A 21477-nucleotide genomic window follows, 5' to 3' on the forward strand; every position below is an offset into this window, starting at 1 on the left:
AAAAAAGGGCATAATCATCCCCTTTGGAAAAAACAAAGTACCCACAAACTACCACATAGGTGGTAGTCCCCTAAATATGGAAGATGTAATAAGGGATCTGGGGACCCAAGTAGATAGTAACCTCTGCTTTGATAATCACATTGCCAAAGTGGTTAGAAAATCCTTCTATGTGGCCCACCTAATCACAAAAGGGTTTGCATCCAGATCGAAAGAGGTCATTGGGCCCTTCTATGCATCACTCATTAGACCCATCATAGAGTACAGTGCCCCATTTGGGATGTACCTTACAAGACACCTGCAACAACTGGGAAGACCACAGAAGTACCCCACCAAGAGGATCACTGGCCTCAAGCAGATGCCCTATCCAGCTCGACTGAAGAAACTCTAGCTGTACTCGGTTGCATACCACCTACTCAGAGGTGATTTCTTCTTGACATACAAGGCCATGTCAAACCCAAAATTGATGGACATGCTCCACCTAAAGAAAACCATATCCTCTAGAGCCACACACTACAGGGATCTAAACCTCACCACAACAATAAATAGGATGTGCTGGAGGGATAGATTCCTATCTCAGAGACAACCCATGCTCTGGAACAATATTCCAGTCTACATTAGGCAGAGCTCCTCACTAACCCTCTTCAAGAGAAATCTTGACGAGTGGATGGGAAACAGAAAGTTTACCCCAGGGATCACTTCAATGGCTCTGCTGGACAGAGGCACAGGGAACTAATCTAAGGGGGCGGCAAAAGCCAACATGTTCCAGCTAGGCTTATAAACGCCTTCGGACAGATAGCCTAGTACCTACCTATGAACCTATATCAACCAGAAAATGTTTGCATGCTAATAGGCATGCACAGACCATGAACTTTGGCACATGCAAAACTAAAGCAAAAAAATATTTTTTTTTGCAGGGGAAGAAGCCCTCTGCAGCCCACATCTCATGATAATTTTATATGCTAACCCTGAGATTGCAAAATCCCTCTCCCCACTTTATGGCAATCCCACAGCCAGTATCCTGTGATGAACCAGCAGTTCAATAGAACACTCCTAACAAAACATTTTATCTAACAAGTATACAATTAAAACCACTGCACTTATATATATATATATATATATATATATATATATATATATATATATATATATATATATATATATATATTATATTATATTATATTATATATACACACACTATACACACACACACACACACACACACACACTTGCTTGAGGAAAAGACAGCACATTTTTTATTTTTGTGAGCAACAAATTTTATTCAGTCACACGTGGTGCAGAAGAACTTCCACTGCAGGGCTAGCCACATGGTAGTGTAAACCTTGGCTCTAGATGATTGTCACTGTTGAAGTGACACCCCGATCTCGTGTGCAAAACTGCAAAAAAGGGGTTGTGGATGCTTAGATGGATTCTATCATAAGCAGAAAAATTTCCATCTAGGCTTTAAGTGCTGCTGCATGTAGAATATTTGGACATCGAGAATAAGAATCATTACATAGTAGATATATATTCTTAGTGAGATTTCAGCCCCTCCACTAAGTCAGTGGAGTCTTCAGGTGGTCATGTTCACAAGAAAATAATAACTTCATAAATAGCAACAGCACAATGTTGGAGCACTGCTTTCAAATGATTGCTATAAGAGATGTGTCCTTTCTTCCTCCTGGGATCAGCTTTAAAGGCTTAGGGAAATCTTAGACTTTTGTGTAATTGTCTTTACATTACTGCTCAAAAATAGGTTGGGCAACTTGGGGATAGCAGAGTAAAAATGGAAAGCAGATGAGAAAATGTGAGGAAAAGGTGACTTTATGTTAGCTGAGAAATTGTATACACCTCGTTATAGAAACCCAAGCTTATAATAAAAGAATTGTAAGCTTTTTTGGTGGTAAGAACTGACCTTTCATCTGAATTAATGGGCAGCTATCATTGGGAGGACTCCAAAAATTTCTTTTAAATAAAGATGATGTGTCATGAACCACATTCTTATGCCTTAGTAAGACAGATCTATACTATTATCGTTTTTAACTATAGCCATGGAAATGAAAGAAGGGGCACAGTATCAGAGAAGTATCTTCAAATGTATTTCTACACTCAAGCAAAAGGACTTTGACTTTGCTGTCATTCATATGAGTGTTCTTGATAGCGTTTGCACTACAGTACTTTTCCCATATTCAGGGTAGCCTGCAGTGTAACAAGGCAGTTCAAAGGCAAGATGCATTCATCTCATACCCAGTCTAGTAGAAAATAGGATATGAAATTATGTTTTACACTTGGAATTCTGAAACAAAGTATTTTAATACTAAAATTTCACATTTTTGATTAATCATTTTCTTGCCTCTGCATTGTGCTTTGCAGAGTACAAAGTCTTTTAAAATGGAGGCAAAGATTCTTAGAGATTGGTTATCAGAAAGTTAATTTGACTCTGAATTTCCAGACAGAATTCTTTTTGACATAGCCTATACATGGAAAGGAAACAAGAAGCCTTATCTGCTTGATTAAGTGGTAGCTCAGAGCAGACGGTTGTGAAAGATTCCACAGCACATATTGAAAAGAGCAAAGGAAGTTTCCCAGTGCCCTGGCCAAATTTTCCCTAGTAGTATAAATACCACCGCAGGCCTTCCCTGAAAAGAGGCTACTATCTTAGTGAGACTAGCCCAGTCAACAAAGGAAAAATAAAATTAAACTGCAATCAGGAAAATGTGGTAACATTCCATTTATTCTTTCTAAAAAACAAGACCTAACCTCAGGTCATCCAAACATTCCACTTTGCATCTGATTTTTAGAAACGTACTAAACTCCATCGCCAACATAAACATTCTACTACCATCACTAAGCACTCACTGCCCAATTACCTTTACAATCATCAACCATCCTATAAAACTATCACCAATATTAAAAGTCAGAGTAGTACATATATAGACAAATAATGAACCTTTGTCGCAGCCCAGAAATGGAAGCATATACTCTCTTTATATGACACTAATATAGCAGCTGTAAGTCTAATCAACTTTTTACTCCAGCTGCAAGACAGATTCTTCCCACTTATCCACTGGCTTTATAAACCCACCAAAACTGAATGCCTATCCACTGAACTCAAACATCTTCTAACTCTAAGTGATGAAGCAGACAAAAATGGAAACAGGCTGCCACAACTGACAAGCGCACCTCCTTTATACTCCTGTGTACCCTAGCCAAGAAGTCCATCAGACGACACAAAAACAAATCTTCAAACAAAGAAACAAACTGCCATCTTACATTGCTCCCAGCATTTTTGGAAAGAGGTTAACCTACTTACAGGAAGAAAACCTCTTCATGCTACCTGTCTACAAATACCGTTCGATGCAATACAGCAGAACTTTCTCCAGAAGATTTCCTTAAATAATTTAGGAATCTCCTATCGATAAACTCCATACCTCCCACGGATCATGCATTTAGCACCATGCCATTATCCACCCCTCCTTCCACTTCAAATGCATATATCCTAAAGAATTCTCTATTCTACATGAAAATATTTTCAGTAACACCCCTCCTGAATCTGACAGTACAACCCACTGATTCATATTTCACCTCAGAAAGCATGTTTTTCTTCCTCTCATCCAAATATATAATCTATGTCTCACACAAAACATCATCCTACAGATTTGGAAAAGTCCTCTGACTAAACTCCTCCCAAAGCAAACCAACCCAAAAGGTACCTCTTACTTTCATCCAATGTCTGTACTCCCAGTTCTTTGCAAACTTCTCAAAAACATAGTCTACACCCAACTCTCCCTCTATATTCAGCAGTAACAGCTGCTTTCCTCCAAACAACATGGATTCTGGCCTAGATGAAGTATAATGACTTTTGCCCTAACTGATGACATCTTGTTAAACTCTAATAGTGGCCACATGAAAGGTGCGCTATTTATAGAACTGACAAAGGCATTTGACCTTATTATCCACTATATTCTCCAAAATAAACTAATTGAAATTGGTATCAGTCCAGATCATACGCCTGGTTTAAAAACTTCCTCACCTGCAGTTTCTTCAGAGTTAAAGTAGAATTTTCCCTGTCAGAATCTGTCGTTATTACCAAAGGTGTACCGGAAGAATCTAACCCCCCCCTTCTCTATATTCATTAACAAACTACCTTGTGACCTCCCCATCTCTTATTTATCCTCATTTTTCAATCAGGTCACTCTCACACCAACATTCAGCTGAAGTCAGACTTCGGTAAACACCAGGCCCTCCTTATGTGGGGGGCTGTGCCCCCCACATCCCCTACTAATTTTATATACCAACTCTGAGATCGCACTACAGTGGGAAAGGACAGGTTTCCTTATCCCAACGTTACCTGTAAGGACATACTAGTTCCATTCCTTTTCTGTTGGCCAACTATGATTGTTCGATGAACTTATTTACGATCATTTGGCCTTTCGAGGAACGGAACTTTTGATGGTCAGTGTGCAAGGAATGGCTGTTCGATTAATGTTCCATTCGATCTTTAAAAATAGACCCCTGACTTTGAAACATTTTATTAATTACAAAGCTTATTCATTCATTAACTTCTTTCAAAAATAATTTTGATACACATGTGGGAGGTTGAAACTATCAACACAGGATTACAACTGAGCTTCTTGATGGTTAGTAAGTTGTGAGTTTGACAGATAAACTTATGCACTAAGATTTATAAGAAGCACAAAATTTCTAATCTTAATACCGTTATAGCCATCCTTGATATGTTTACACACTGGAATTTAAAACATAATGATTGGCTCAGACTGTATGTGAATATATAAAACTAAAATGATTCAAAGGAAATTTGCATATGTTGTGAATATGTTATTTCAGCTCTGAAAACAGGCTCAAACAGCTGAACATTTGGTTCCCCTTCAACAGATCAGTGTGCAGACATGTTGCTGTCAGAAATGTGAGTGTTCTTGCATGAAGCAATTATCAGTTACAATCTATGGTAAGGAAAGTGGAAATGAAAATGTCAAAAAATTAATGACTGAGAAGAGTTTGTGTAAATGTAAACAATGTCAAATGCCTAAACAGACAGGGAGGAGGTGAAGTGTGTGAGCTGACAACCTGCATACTATCTAATATACTGATTTGTGCGTGAGAGAGCCTACATTCTAGATTCTTAATATAGATGCAGCTCTCACATATTGAATTTGTGTGAATTAGGAGAAGTGGGTTGTCAGTGAACATGAGGCAATTACTACATTGCCTCAGGATGCCCATGTCGATCAGGTTGGCTGGAGAAATGGTGGAAAATTGTCCATTCATGATGCTTGGTGAAGTACTGTGGTCAGTAACAGGGAGGGGACTAGAAGGACCAGGTATGGCTAAGGGACAAGAAAAAGTTCTAAACTGTGAGGCACTTAATGGGGAAGACATATGGAGGGACCTCAGATGCTCAGTTAAGTGTCTAACCAGGCAGTAAAGCACAACAGTGAGAAACCTCTGATGGAGCAAAAGCAGTTGACTAAGGGAAAATTATCTATCGAGTTTGTGTCTAAAACCACCAATGGTGTCCTCCACTGCATAGTAATGCAGTGTTATGCAGGTGGTGTGCACCACACAAACCCGAGCTAATGTGGACAACAAGTAGCAATGAAATTAAACTGATTTCAAACACTCTAATCAATAGTAGCACATTAGACTGGGGCCTGGGCCAGCAAGCAGCATTCAGATAGGTCCTTAGCTATACTCTACTCTCACTAGGGTGTAGGGGGAGCCCCGCTTTTGTGGAAGAAAGCTGGATTAGCACTCAGAATCTGTAAAAACAGACTGGGTCCAGCACATCTGAACCAAGTCTATGCTAGGCTAAAAGTGGAGGAAACAGCAAAAATTAAGCAAAATAAAGTTCAAAAATAACAGCACATAGTAAAATGCAATGCAAGAAGTGCAGATCAAGTAAAAATGATACTTATTTTTCAGTAGCAGGCAGTGTATGCTTCAGATAACACAAGAGATTGATTGCTTATTGATAACCTCTAAATTAGTCAAAGGGAAAGCCCAAGACTAAGATTTATTCCAGCAATCTCCAACTCAGATGGGTCATTGGCTGCACACTTCTGCCACAAGGGTGCAGGGGGGGGGCTTCTTAATGTAAGATGTGAATTTATAGGTTATTTGTAGGAACTGAACCTACATAATCTGAATACACTATTACACCTGCCTAATGCAGTTAGAAAGAGCTATCAGACTGCTGAATATCATTAATGTTTTCATTTGTGGTTAGTATGAGAATGGCGCAGTTTGAGCCATGTTTGAATAGTGCAATGTGATAAATGTTCAAGCATGCAGAGAGTGCAGTATGATGGAAGAATGCCCTCCATACTGCTCACTATGTCAGACTGTGGGTTTTGCTGTTGATGATGATGATGATGATGATGATATTTGCATGCTCCAGTCAGAAACTGAAATGGGCACTTTGTTATTAACAGGGTCTCTACCATCTCATATGGCAAGTCCCTGAAAAGTTCTGTACCACCCTGTTAGGGATGTGTGATGTGGTACTCTCTCTCTCCCTGCTTCCATCATTTTGGCAGCATCCTTCATGTCAGGCTTGGGTTTATGGTCATGAGGTCAGGAACTTGTTAGCTGTTCAAACTCCTGTGACCTGGTTGTCATTGCCTCCAATGGCATTGTCTGGTGTTTTATGAGTGGAACACAGGCATTATTTTGTGTACATGATCTCAGAAAGCCCTCAATAGACAGCTTCTGTCAAGCTTTTAGTGAAGGGCTTTTGCCATAAATAGATCTTTCTATGCCTGCTACAACAAGCTGCCACTCTGCTGAGGTTCCATCTCCTGAGACTGTCATATCTGATCTCATACACCCAGTGGTCTGTGCTTGTGTGTGTGGCATGCTGCACTGTTCTGTTTTATACTGTGGTCTTGCATTTTAATTTATTATTATCACACCTGCTATTCTGTATTTTATTAGGTGTGTGTGTGTGTGTGTGTGTGTGTGTGTGTGTGTGTGTGTGTGTGTGTGTGTGTGTGTGTGTGTGTGTGTGTGTGTGTGTGTGCATCCTGTGACGGAATAGTATTCTATCCAAGATTGTCTCCTGCTTTAAGCGTATGCCTGCCAAGATAGACCCTATATCCTTCTTATCTTGAATAGTACATAATGGATGTATAAAATGGTTAAATGAATGGATGGATAATTGGTTGGTTGCTCGGTGATTGAGTCCAGTGGTCTTGTATTACTGTTAAGAATACCAATCATATGGGAGGACAACATACAGCTGGAAACAGGGTCATGTAAAGTGGTCTGACATATTGTAGCTGTCATTATTTCTTTATTTATGATACATAGTGGAATATTAATGTTATGAACATTAATCCTATTATAAGGAATCTGATCATGCTTTGCCCTGCTTCTGCACTGACTACACACATTCTGCTTCATGGAAGCTGAGTTGTAGTGACATAATGAATGAAATATAGTAAGAATCAAATGCAACATCTTAATGTAGTTAGAGTCTGCATGGCATTACAGGCTAGTTGATTATCATAAGCACATTACATTGCACTTCCTTACTTCTGTCATTGAGAAATATTCTGTCAGATAATTTACTGTTGTTCGATCCAGTCCGTCTTGCCATCCAGGTGGAAGCATCATCTACAGAGCAGGAAAAATCAGAAATTAGAGAATCCAGCTTGAAATACCATCTCATCAGTTAACACAATCATAGCCCACCTGGAAGCAAGTAATTTGACTATCTAGAGCTTGAGTCCTTCAAGTCTCCAAATTAGGTTATATAAGCCTCTGCTGATAATTAAATATATCTCTAGGAAACTGCCATATTGTGCAAAAGTACCTATCTGTACTTGACAAAGCTGGCCAAAGGCAAAATATGATTCCTTATTCATAAGACTGCTTTAGCATTTCATTATAAATGGCTATTAGGATCAAAATGAATGAACAATATGTTGTCACTCTCAAAGACTCTAATGTTAAGGAACACTTCTGCATTAGTTTAACATTAGCTTTAATCTCCATATTGTCCTAAGTCACATCTTAAACTTAGGGTATATAGGGAGGCTGTACTCAATCAAAATGGTCACTCACTTTGACAGATTTTTTTTTTCTCGACCCTAAGGCGTAGAATTAGGTAAAATGTTGAGATTTATTTTTAACAAGCAAAACAATGAACTCACACCTGTTGACAATACGAACCTTAATTAATCAAGCCATCCAGCCACTTTCATCTCTATGGGGAAACTTCATCGTTTTGGTCCAATGTAGAAAACAACAGTAGCTTAAATAGTAAAGAGTCATGTGACACCGCCATCATGAAACAATGGCATGGGGTGAAACTCCTAAGCTATAAAGGTTTCTTTTTCAGCACTGTTTTAAAATATATATATGATCATTCATCACTGGAGGTGTTCATGAAAGGTTCCATCTTTCACAGTTAACCTGCTTCTTAACAGTCATCCCATAATGACATTCTGCTTAATGTAACAGGGATGCATATTCCTGAATTCAAGACATAAATTACTGGTCACTTTATTCCAGTAAATCCTGGTGTAGAAAGACCTGTTCCTGACATCTTTGATAAAAGTAGCCTCTGTAATATTCAGCTTGGATGTGTTTTCAGTGAGTTTCCAAAGAATGTGAACCTCAGAATAAAAAGTATAATAAGACCCTCCACTCTGCACAAAATAAAATGCCATCATTAAGTGTAACTAAGCCTTGACAACCCTAAGTATGGAGGTGATCATAACCATAAATATGCTCCCACTGCACCATGACTGTATTGGCAAAACTGGGTACCATGGCAGCACTCATGGCCACCCTCTTGATTTGCTTAAAATAACTGTCTTTATAATGCAAAACAATGATAAACAAGCAACCTACCAGATTAATTACCTTATCAAAGAAGTTTAGAAAAAAATGACAGATATTCTTGAAACCATAATAAACCAAGGTCATGCAATATAACTGTATACATGTAAGACAACTTCACCAAAACTTACACACCAGGCATTTATTGATAAAAGGTCTGATTAAGCAACCAGAGTAGTTGTGAAAGCACTCACATTTGTTTTGTTTTTGTTTATTTTTATCAATAAATGCTTGGTGTGTAAGTTGTGGTGCAGTTGTTTACAATTTATTTTTGCTGATTTCTGTATCTACCTGCACCCTTGAGCCACTCTCTTATCTGCATTTTAACTGTATGCATGGTCATGTCCATACTACATGCTACATACTACATATCACATATTACATACTATATATTACACACTACATACTACTCTCTAGTCTTCATATTGTGGAAAATTTGTTCTGTGGATGTAAAACTCTGAACCATATATCATATATCTGTTGTTAACTTTGTTCTCCTGTAACAATCTCATACTTTGTATGAAATGTTCATTTTGTGTTTAATAAATCACTTTTTAATGATATCTGAAATGTATTATGGAGCTTTTCTCCTCAGACCTCCATTGAAAAGGTGTCCCATTGCCCAACTGGACTTTCCCAGTAAACAAATGCAGTGAATAAATAAATGACACATAATGCCATAGCAAAAACATCAGTTTTTGAAATTACAGCAGGCAGCAACTCAGAACTAAACTTTCTTGAATCAAACACAAGTGAGCTAATATTTTAACAGCCATCTTCTGTTTGCTTTCCACCAAAACAGCAAAAAGTTACATTTATGTATTTTCTTTATTATACAACAGCCTGCATCAGTTAGATAAAATGTGACCATGTACTTCACCAGCTTCTTAGTATTTGGGATAAAAGAGATTGCTCTCCTTGCCTGAGCGGTATCAAATTTGGTCAAATAACCCTCCCCCCAAGGGGAGGAGTCTTGTGATATATCTGGATTTATGGGAAAAATAAACAAAACTTCTAAAAAATATATAATAATAAAAGACACACTTATAGCATGTATGGTACTTTATTTCTGTACTGCGTCTATGTAATCACATATCAAAGTCTACATGTGCATTGCATTGAACTGATAAGCTTAAGCTAAACACAAATAACAGAACTAGAAAACCAAAAGAAAGTGCAAACACATAGTGGGTTTGTTTAAAAAGAACACATTTGTAATTATCTATATAAATACCAGTGAGTGCACTGCTCCTATATAGTCACACTGCTAGGATGTACCCATGAGTATCATTTAATAAGTCTGTTTTTACAAGCACTAGTTATTACATTAGCATCACAGCATACTTGCACCTTTGCATTGCTGTGCCAAGGTAACCCCTGCAAAGTAAGCACCTTTTCATTATAGACCTTAGGGGTCTTAGAACTCAAATACCAGCAAATAACTGCACACAACAAAGAGACACTAAGTAGCTGATATTTAATAAGCATTTATAATGAATAAAGAGGACCAGTGGAGTGAATGCTCAACGGAACAACAAGCTCAAAGATAAATAGTTAAAAACAAACACCGCTGAGCAAAACAATGGAGGATTGCAGTCTCATTTAAATCACAAGTAGCTCCTAAATCCAATAGCCAATGATGTAAATAATCCAAGTGCAGGCGAGGTATGTAAAAAGCAGGTTTATTAATAAAAAGAGGTGAGCGCTTTCGCATGAGCTTCTTCAGACCTATACAACTAAACTGTCTGTAAACATCAGTTTAAAAGCCAAAATGGCGCCAAAATCCTGTCCATTATTTAAAGGTACATGGCTCATTAAAATATCATGTAAAAAGTCATATATAAAATTCCTATACACCATCATAAAACAGTACGGCATTTCAAAACAAAGCCATTCATATTCATATCCATTATTGGAATAAATAAATCAAAAGTATGTGTGACAGATGGGGGGGGGGGAATTTTAGTAACATAACTATCAAAACATTGACAGAGCATCTATGCATATAAAGGTTCAAAAAGACCCTACTGGCCACAAAGTAAAAAACTCTTCATAGCCTCTTAACATCTTTTGGACAGTAACCTTCTTGATTTCAGCAAAGGTCGCAGGGGAACCCTTCCATTGAGACCTGGGGTGATATCTGCCCTAAACTTAATAATCCAATGGATTTCCTGGTCTCTGTATAATTGTTAATGTCCCTCTCCTGTATGTCCTTGAGATCTGTTCCAAGATCCTGAACTTAAAACGATGCTCTTGACCTTTGTCATTAGTGTGTTTGGATAGTGCATTATGTGTAGTACCTCTCCTTGTGTGGTATACATGCTCACGAATCCTATCCCTCAGTGTCCTATTGGTCTTGCCTACATAGTAGGCTGGACAGACTGTGCAGCAGGCTAGGTAAACTACATCTCTGGACATACAATTGCCCTCGTCCTGATGTAGTAAATACCGAACCATATGGATATCGGAAGACAGGGTCGGTTTCTATATATGGACAAAAATTGCATTTGTCGCATGTGGTCATGTAGGGACCCAACAAAGCAGGTGGATCATTATGGACCCTTGGGTAGCAGAGCAAACTCTTTAAGTTCTTTTTATTCCGGTAAACGAATCTAGGTCGAGTACCTGTAAGGCTCTTAATAGTTGGGTCAACTGATAAAACGTGCCAATGCTTAGAGAAAATATCTTTAAGTGTACCTACATCCCTGGTGTAAAAATGGGAAATGCAATTCCATTGTCCATATTTGAACCGCCCTCTTGGCTATCCAAGCCATCACTGGCCTCTCCTGCGTATATTTCAACAGCACCATCTGAGAAATATGGTTTCGCTCTGTCTATCCTCAGATCTGCAATGCCCGCCATCCCTCTGGAGATATCTAAGTGGTCATAGCCACGTTCCCTCAATTTGCTGCTAAGGTCTCCTAATTCACTTGCCAGATGACTGTCTAGGGGTGTATATCTAGACATCCGCATTGATTGTCCCTTCACTATGTTCTTGTATACATAGCCAGGATGCATGCTCGAACGATGCAGCAGTGTATTCCTATAGCAGGTCTTGCGATAAACACCCGTGTTGACTATCCCACAGGGTAATTTATCAACAAAGACATCTAAAAAAGGAATAGTGGTCTTCGACCAATCCATAGTAAACTTCAGAAAGGTGACAGACATGTTGATCTGTGTAAAAAAGGACTCTGTATAATTGTTAATGTCCCCTCTCCTGTATGTCCTTGAGATCTGTTCCAAGATCCTGAACTTAAAACGATGCTCTTGACCTTTGTCATTAGTGTGTTTGGATAGTGCATTATGTGTAGTACCTCTCCTTGTGTGGTATACATGCTCACGAATCCTATCCCTCAGTGTCCTATTGGTCTTGCCTACATAGTAGGCTGGACAGACTGTGCAGCAGGCTAGGTAAACTACATCTCTGGACATACAATTGCCCCTCGTCCTGATGTAGTAAATACCCGAACCATATGGATATCGGAAGACAGGGTCGGTTTCTATATATGGACAAAAATTGCATTTGTCGCATGTGGTCATGTAGGGACCCAACAAAGCAGGTGGATCATTATGGACCCTTGGGTAGCAGAGCAAACTCTTTAAGTTCTTTTATTCGTAAAGCGAATCTAGGTCGAGTACCTGTAAGGCTCTTAATAGTTGGGTCAACTGATAAAACGTGCCAATGCTTAGAGAAAATATCTGTAAGTGTACCTACATCCCTGGTGTAAAAAATGGGAAATGCAATTCCATTGTCCATATTTGAACCGCCCTCTTGGCTATCCAAGCCATCACTGGCCTCTCCCGCGTATATTTCAACAGCACCATCTGAGAAATATGGTTTCGCTCTGTCTATCCTCAGATCTGCAATGCCCGCCATCCCTCTGGAGATATCTAAGTGGTCATAGCCACGTTCCTTCAATTTGCTGCTAAGGTCTCCTAATTCACTTGCCAGATGACTGTCTAGGGGTGTATATCTAGACATCCGCATTGATTGTCCCTTCACTATGTTCTTGTATACATAGCCAGGATGCATGCTCGAGCGATGCAGCAGTGTATTCCTATAGCAGGTCTTGCGATAAACACCCGTGTTGACTATCCCACAGGGTAATTTATCAACAAAGACATCTAAAAAAGGAATAGTGGTCTTCGACCAATCCATAGTAAACTTCAGAAAGGTGACAGACATGTTGATCTGTGTAAAAAAGGACTCTGTATAATTGTTAATGTCCCCTCTCCTGTATGTCCTTGAGATCTGTTCCAAGATCCTGAACTTAAAACGATGCTCTTGACCTTTGTCATTAGTGTGTTTGGATAGTGCATTATGTGTAGTACCTCTCCTTGTGTGGTATACATGCTCACGAATCCTATCCCTCAGTGTCCTATTGGTCTTGCCTACATAGTAGGCTGGACAGACTGTGCAGCAGGCTAGGTAAACTACATCTCTGGACATACAATTGCCCTCGTCCTGATGTAGTAAATACCGAACCATATGGATATCGGAAGACAGGGTCGGTTTCTATATATGGACAAAAATTGCATTTGTCGCATGTGGTCATGTAGGGACCCAACAAAGCAGGTGGATCATTATGGACCCTTGGGTAGAGCAAACTCTTTAAGTTCTTTTTATTCCGTAAGCGAATCTAGGTCGAGTACCTGTAAGGCTCTTAATAGTTGGGTCAACTGATAAAACGTGCCAATGCTTAGAGAAAATATCTGTAAGTGTACCTACATCCCTGGTGTAAAAAATGGGAAATGCAATTCCATTGTCCATATTTGAACCGCCCTCTTGGCTATCCAAGCCATCACTGGCCTCTCCCGCGTATATTTCAACAGCACCATCTGAGAAATATGGTTTCGCTCTGTCTATCCTCAGATCTGCATTGATTGTCCCTTCACTATGTTCTTGTATACATAGCCAGGATGCATGCTCGAACGATGCAGCAGATGATCTCTTCCTTGTGTGGAGTGGCTCTACAATACAATTAGAGTCCTTTTTTACACAGATCAACATGTCTGTCACCTTTCTGAAGTTTACTATGGATTGGTCGAAGACCACTATTCCTTTTTTAGATGTCTTTGTTGATAAATTACCCTGTGGGATAGTCAACACGGGTGTTTATCGCAAGACCTGCTATAGGAATACACTGCTGCATCGTTCGAGCATGCATCCTGGCTATGTATACAAGAACATAGTGAAGGGACAATCAATGCGGATGTCTAGATATACACCCCTAGACAGTCATCTGGCAAGTGAATTAGGAGACCTTAGCAGCAAATTGAGGGAACGTGGCTATGACCACTTAGATATCTCCAGAGGGATGGCGGGCATTGCAGATCTGAGGATAGACAGAGCGAAACCATATTTCTCAGATGGTGCTGTTGAAATATACGCGGCAGAGGCCAGTGATGGCTTGGATAGCCAAGAGGGCGGTTCAAATATGGACAATGGAATTGCATTTCCCATTTTTTCACCAGGGATGTAGGTACACTTAAAGATATTTTCTCTAAGCATTGGCACGTTTTATCAGTTGACCCAACTATTAAGAGCCTTACAGGTACTTGACCTAGATTCGTTTACCGGAATAAAAAGAACTTAAAGAGTTTGCTCTGCTACCCAAGGGTCCATAATGATCCACCTGCTTTGTTGGGTCCCTACATGACCACATGCGACAAATGCAATTTTAGTCCATATATAGAAACCGACCCTGTCTTCCGATATCCATATGGTTCGGGTATTTACTACATCAGGACGAGGGGCAATTGTATGTCCAGAGATGTAGTTTACCTAGCCTGCTGCACAGTCTGTCCAGCCTACTATGTAGGCAAGACCAATAGGACACTGAGGGATAGGATTCGTGAGCTTGTATACCACACAAGGAGAGGTACTACACATAATGCACTATCCAAACACACTAATGACAAAGGTCAAGAGCATTGTTTTAAGTTCAGGATCTTGGAACAGATCTCAAGGACATACAGGAGAGGGGACATTAACAATTATACAGAGACCAGGGAAATCCATTGGATTATTAAGTTTAGGGCAGATATCACCCCAGGTCTCAATGGAAGGGTTCCCCTGCGACCTTTGCTGAAATCAAGAAGGTTACTGTCCAAAAGATGTTAAGAGGCTATGAAGAGTTTTTTACTTTGTGGCCAGTAGGGTCTTTTTGAACCTTTATATGCATAGATGCTCTGTCAATGTTTTGATAGTTATGTTACTAAAATTTCCCCCCCCCATCTGTCACACATACTTTTGATTTATTTATTCCAATAATGGATATGAATATGAATGGCTTTGTTTTGAAATGCCGTACTGTTTTATGATGGTGTATAGGAATTTTATATATGACTTTTTTACATGATATTTTTAATGAGCCATGTACCTTTAAATAATGGACAGGATTTTGGCGCCATTTTGGCTTTTTAAACTGATGTTTACAGACAGTTTAGTTGTATAGGTCTGAAGAAGCTCATGCGAAAGCGCTCACCTCTTTTTATTAATAAACCTGCTTTTTACATACCTCGCCTGCACTTGGATTATTTACATCATTGGCTATTGGATTTAGGAGCTACTTGTGATTTAAATGAGACTGCAATCCTCCATTGTTTTGCTCAGCGGTGTTTGTTTTTAACTATTTAATAAGCATTGTTTAGACTGTTCCCTAAATCAAGGACAGCATTCTGCTAGAGAAGTTAACATTCTGAATCAAAAATAAAGAAAATGTCTGATAGCAAACTGTTCAAATTAATGTGAAGTAAACTGAGAAAGTTTGAAACCACTTACAAAAGGAATTGTCCAGCCCCCTTCGTGGTTGTTAACGCCTAGCAGATAAGGAACATCACTAAAGTCTCTAGCCAGAAGAACTTCTTCAGGTGTCTTTGTCAAAAAAATGCCATCTACAACTACTGGCACTCCAACGTGTTGCTGCACAGTCAAGAAAGAGAAAAAAGAGGTTATATATTTGATTACAGCTGTATAGTTCCAGTGAAAAGCTGTGACTGGTGATAACAGGCTACTCTCTAGGAATTGTAAATGAAATCATAAATTACAGAAATGAATAAATGAGTACATGCACTGAAATACCGAGGACAAATGGATTATAATAAATAGGTGGTAAGGGGGAAGCACTTACCTAATATGTTGACTTTGAGCAAATTTTTAAGAAATGGCAGCTGATGCTTCTGTATCAAGGAGAGAAGTTTCCTTAATATCTAAATACATGTCAATTGTTTATAATCAATGGTTAAACTTTACTGTCACTACTTTTTGAAGCTAATGAGGTATCTACTGATTAGATGAAGTTCATTAAAGATATTACCTAGGAGTCAGAATGCATTTGATTCATTGTGACACAACTATGACATCATTGTGCAGTGTTATAACATTTCCAGAGACTTACAGATCAATAAGGTGGTTCATTTTAAGTTTGCAAGTTGTTATATATCCTATATAACATCTTTTACCAATTTTGTTTAACATCAAAATAAACTTATTTTAAAGATCATTCACTTTTTTAATATCTTTGGCTTGGAAAGTGTGTAAATAACTATTCTGTCTTGATTATATCTCCATCCCATCCTTCCTTGATATGATGCATAACGGTCAGACAGCAATGAAATAATTCTATTAAAAGTAATACTTTCATACACCAGAAAAAATGGACATTTGACTTTAATTCTTTTCCATGAATGCCTAGTTTTCTTCCTTAACATGAAACAAAAGAAATCCCCCCAAAACAGTTCTTCGAATGGCAGATACCAGCAGAAATCTGACTATACCCTTGGGAATATGTGACTTGGGTAAGCAGAACTATCTAATGCCTTGTTATGTAGGATGCAGGCAGATTTGTTCTGTTGTCTTTTTTTTTAGATTAACAGCTTCCATGAGTGAATCAGCTAGGAGAACTTCACATTTTGGAGAAAGAGCCATAATATACAGACTGCCTTCTGGCCTTTCACTTTCTAGCTAAGCGGCCACATATTCAGCAGTGCATCAACATGTGGGAATTTCTCACTGTCAGCTATTACTTCTTAAGTTCAAAGATCTCTCAAGCTGCTGGCTAGGCAATGGACTTGAATGGCCTTGAGATATTCAAGATAATTTATGAGTAACACAATGGCATATTAATCTATATATTTTGTGCAAGCCCCTCTTGCAACCCAAGAAACGTGAGGGTCTTGGCTTATATATTCCTTTTTTAATGCCGATACTGTGATATAGTATCATGTGTTGATCCCACTACATTGTTTAGCATAAGCCTGTTAAGCAAGGATTCTTGTCTATGGAATACATTTAAAACACTGCAGGGATATTCCTGCAGCATACAGTCTTACAATTCTTCTAGATCTATAATCACACTGAAAACTTATTTGTGTTTACATTTAAAAGTACAGAAAAAATGCAATATTCCGAGATAGTAATCTTGCATATTATTTAAACTAAAAGTGTGATTTCTCCAGTCCCTCTCCAACAGTAGGAAACAGTAGGAGAAACTTTTTTGTGCGTGGTAGAGTTTTGACAAGGAGTTACATTTTAAAAGTTATTGTGATGGAGGAGGATATGTTTGTGCCTAGTTCTCTTGGCCATACCTACCAAGTGCTATATGATTCATGTGTAGAGCTATGATTTTGGTCCTCAATTTAGACTTGCTCCTCTTCGATTTACAAATGCTCCTCGTAAAGTGAGACATGTTTCTTGCTAAGTAAATAAATAAAGCCTATGCAAAGATTTACAAACTATACAGGGTCTGGTATATAAAAAACTTCCTTTGTGAAAAATAAAAAAGTTCTTCTCTTTCCGACTCTCTGTTATGAACTTTTAATGCTCAGAAGTTGAGAGTTATGCTCTTGTCATCACTGCACTTTAACATCTTTGGAATATAGAAGATCCTGGTGGGAGTAATGCTATCACCCATACATGAGGATGAGCACCCCAACATGCTGTTTTATTACACTGCAGCTGCTAATTTCCATATTTGTAGAGGTAATGTCTGAGAATGGTTACAAGTCTATCTGTCTTCAATGTTTTAAATATACCCCAAGCAGTGTGTTTGAAACTTATAGGACTGAATACCTAATCACAGAACAAAGAGTATGCTTAACTGTTCCCTGATTATGAAGAAACCCTTGAGCTCCAATTCTGAGCCCATGTGCTGTAAGGAAATCACTGCTGACTCACGTTTGCAGTGTAGGAGAGCTAAATTTTAAATATTATCTTCCCTCTGTAATCCCCCAAGCTAAATGTACAAAAGTGTTACTGACTGATCCCCACTCCAGCATCATCAAAAAACTACCACAACTTGGTGTAAATCCCTATCTCATCAGGTGGGTGGCCAACTGGCTTGCCAATAGGACCCACAAAATCAAAATGGGTGCTACCACCTCTGATAGACCTATCAGTAGAAGTGTGGGGATCTGTCCTGGGATCCCTATTGTTTGGCATCTACTTCTCAGAGGTCCAGACAAAGACAAAAGGCCTGTAGCTGACCAAGTTTGCAGACAACTGTAAGTTGGATGCTGTCATTGACTCCCCAGATGATGTTAACATACTTTAAGAGGGTCTCACAGCAACAAATGACTGGTGCCAAAGTCATGGCCTTAAGTTAAATGCAAAAAATTATATTATCATACCATTTGGCAAAAACATGGCCCCTACTGATTACCACATAAACGGCAACCCCCAAGCACACAACCTGTGGTGAGAGACCTGGGTACACAGGTTGACAACAATCTCACATTTGACCATCATGTAGTAGCAGTGGTCAGAAAAGCCTTTTACTTTGTTCATCTCATAAGTATGGGGATTGCACCCAGAAGAAAGGAGGTTATTACCTCTCTATACTCCTCCCTCATTAGGCCAGTAATTGAGTACAATACCCCATCGGGTATGCACCTCTCCAAACACCTGAGCCAACTGGAAAAGCCACAGAAATACCTCACAAAGAGAATCCATGACCTCCAACACCTGTCCTATGTGGGCAGGCTCAAATCACTATCACTCTATTCTGTATTGTACAGATTGCTCAGAAGTGACATGTGTCTTGCCTAGAAGGCAATCTCAGACCCTGCTCTACTAGAGGTGCTCCATATTCGTAAGTTTAACTCCTCTTGCATTACCCAATTCAAAGGCTTAAATCTAATATGTGACGTTAACAAAACCTGATGGAGAGACAGGTTTGTCTCCCAGAGGCTGCCCAATCTCTGGAATAGACTCCCCATAAATGTCAAAGTACGTCACTGACCCTCTTCAAGTGCAACCTTGATGAGTGGATGGGAAACCACAAATTTGTCCCAGGGATTCCACCTGTGTCCCTCACTGACAGGGCAACAGGTGCTGATTGACGTTTCTTTTTTGGGGATAAACTTTTGGCCAGTCTTGTAAGGGCCCCAGGACCATTAGCCTAGTAATCTCTTATGATCCTATGATTGTCTGCATGCACAAAACTAGCATGTTTCTCCAGGTATTTAGGGAATAAGTGGTGAGCATGTTTAAATAAAAAATACTGCAACTGCATGAAAACTAAGTAAAATGAAAAAAATATGTGAAATGAAGACAAAAAAAAGACTGCTCACACCAAAAATATGTTCAGTACTTTCATCTATTTGTATTTAAATTGAGTATGTGGGTTGCATTGCTGCTGGTGTTCTGAAGAAGTCTGTGTGATTAAACGAATGAAAGTACTAAATGTATTTTTGTGGTGAGCATGTTTACTTAGATAAAGTTACAGGAATTCTAACAGCTTTTTATGCGTATCAGTGCATCAAATGACAAAATAATTAAGAAATATTCACATTAAAAGCACAGTTTGAATTGAATAACATGATGCTTAATAGTGTTCTAGTTAAATGCTATGTTTTTTTAGAAATCTACACTAGTTAACTATTCAATAAGAAAAATAAAATGGATATTTTTACACACCACTGCAAATGTAGCATTTAGGATTTCTTCTTCAGTTCTCATCCGCATACACTCAACCATGGAAGCAGAGGTCAATGTGTCACAGTTAGAAGCATTAGCAATGATCTGTAAAACAATAATAAATTAACACATTTGTTGTATAGATACATGATACAACATGAGTACATTGATTCATAAGAAAATGATGGATTCTGCTGATATTCAGTAGAAACAGCATGCAAACCTTTTTATAGGTAAACCCTGTAAATACTGCAAACTATTTTTTGTGGGTAAATTGCAAACCTCAACATATATACATACCAGGTTCTCACTTTTTGTTGCCCGAAAGTAAAAATATTTTTCCTGCTTTGTTACCCAAAAAGAAAAACAAAATTTTTTTCTTTGTCTTGGTGCATTCATTATTTCAGTCTGTGATCATACCACAAACTATAACTAGAAACAATGCCAAAATGAAAAATGTCCTTGTATTTTGTATGCCTTAGAGCAATGTCTTCATCAAGCATGTTATCCCTCTGTTTACTGATTCCATGATCTTTGTGTTCCCTACAACAGTGCATTTTTTCCCTTTTATGTAGTACTTTTGTAGCCCTTTTGTAAGATTTTTAAACTACTTTTGTTTTCATGCTTGTATCTTAACAACCATCAGGGTGAAGTTCTGACTATATCTAACACCTCATGTTCATTATTGCTGTTTCTGAAAACAAAAGCCTCCTCACATTACCTCTAAATATGATGTAACTTGTTAAGAGTCATAATTTCCTCTATGTTGTTACTTTTGTCTATACTGTCTACCTCCCATTCACCTTCATATGTGTTACGCATGTGTGTATATATGTCAGTCTGTCTGTTGTACATGAGTAGAACGTGTGTTTCAGAACTACCAGGCACTCAAAGGAATATTAGTGGTTCTAGCAGAAATGGTGGGACATTTCATCTCTGCACTTTGAGAAAACAAATGCCTTGTTTGACTTCCCCATACTTAAGTTATATTTCAGTAGCTGCTGCTCTGTGTCTATACCTGTGCCATGAAGCAGACAAGAACATTTGATTTTATTTTCTATCATCTTAATTTTAGTTATCTGTGTTAAAAGGTAGAACCATTTGGCACAATCATTTCTTTAAAGAGGCATACTCAAAGCATTGTCTGAATAAATGACTTCCAGAAGGTCAGACAATTTGCAGGTGGAAATAAAAAGAAACAAACCTAGGATTGCAGGATAAAGCCTGTCACTACATTTGACTTATCTGAGCCTGCCAGATTTTTATCCTGTCTAAATGTATTAACAACTATTGTGCAGACCTCAAAAAAAATTCCTTTTGATAAAAAAATTAAATTAAATTAAATTACAGTGAAAAAAAACACATGAAATGGCAGTGCAAGGAAATATAATTTAATAAGTCAGTATGGATCAAAATAAAACAGCTGTAAAAAACAAGTAAATGCTTTTGTCTCAGCTAAAGATACATCTTAAGGCAGATGACATATTAGATTACATTCACATCATGTGATACCTTCATTGCCATCAAATCAATATAAACACACTTCTAATACTTCAACGTTCTCTTATTTAAAACTGCATTAAAATTAATATGACCATTCAAACCAGGAAAAGCTGTTGCCTTTAATAAAACCTGCTAATGGTGTTCACTAATATTCAGTTCGTTATCAGGATTACTACCTTTAACTTCATTTC

At 38.4% G+C, this 21477-nt stretch overlaps 1 protein-coding gene across 1 annotated transcript in view; it reads right to left on the reverse strand.

The window, feature by feature from the left end:
- The window catches only part of LOC122810353 (fatty acyl-CoA hydrolase precursor, medium chain-like), a 269878-nt gene that overhangs the window by 72710 nt on the left and 175691 nt on the right, over nt 1-21477 (reverse strand). Inside the window, exons 7-9 of the mRNA XM_044081932.1 lie at nt 19784-19888; nt 15650-15790; nt 7552-7632 (exon numbers count right to left, since the gene is read on the reverse strand). Of these exons, the coding sequence (XP_043937867.1) occupies nt 7552-7632; nt 15650-15790; nt 19784-19888 (327 nt within the window). The remainder of the gene's footprint in view (nt 1-7551; nt 7633-15649; nt 15791-19783; nt 19889-21477) is intronic.

Source organism: Protopterus annectens, chromosome 8.part1 (assembly GCF_019279795.1).
Source record: "Protopterus annectens isolate FY-2018-M chromosome 8.part1, PAN1.0, whole genome shotgun sequence".
In the NCBI taxonomy this organism is placed as follows: Eukaryota; Metazoa; Chordata; order Ceratodontiformes; family Protopteridae; genus Protopterus; species Protopterus annectens.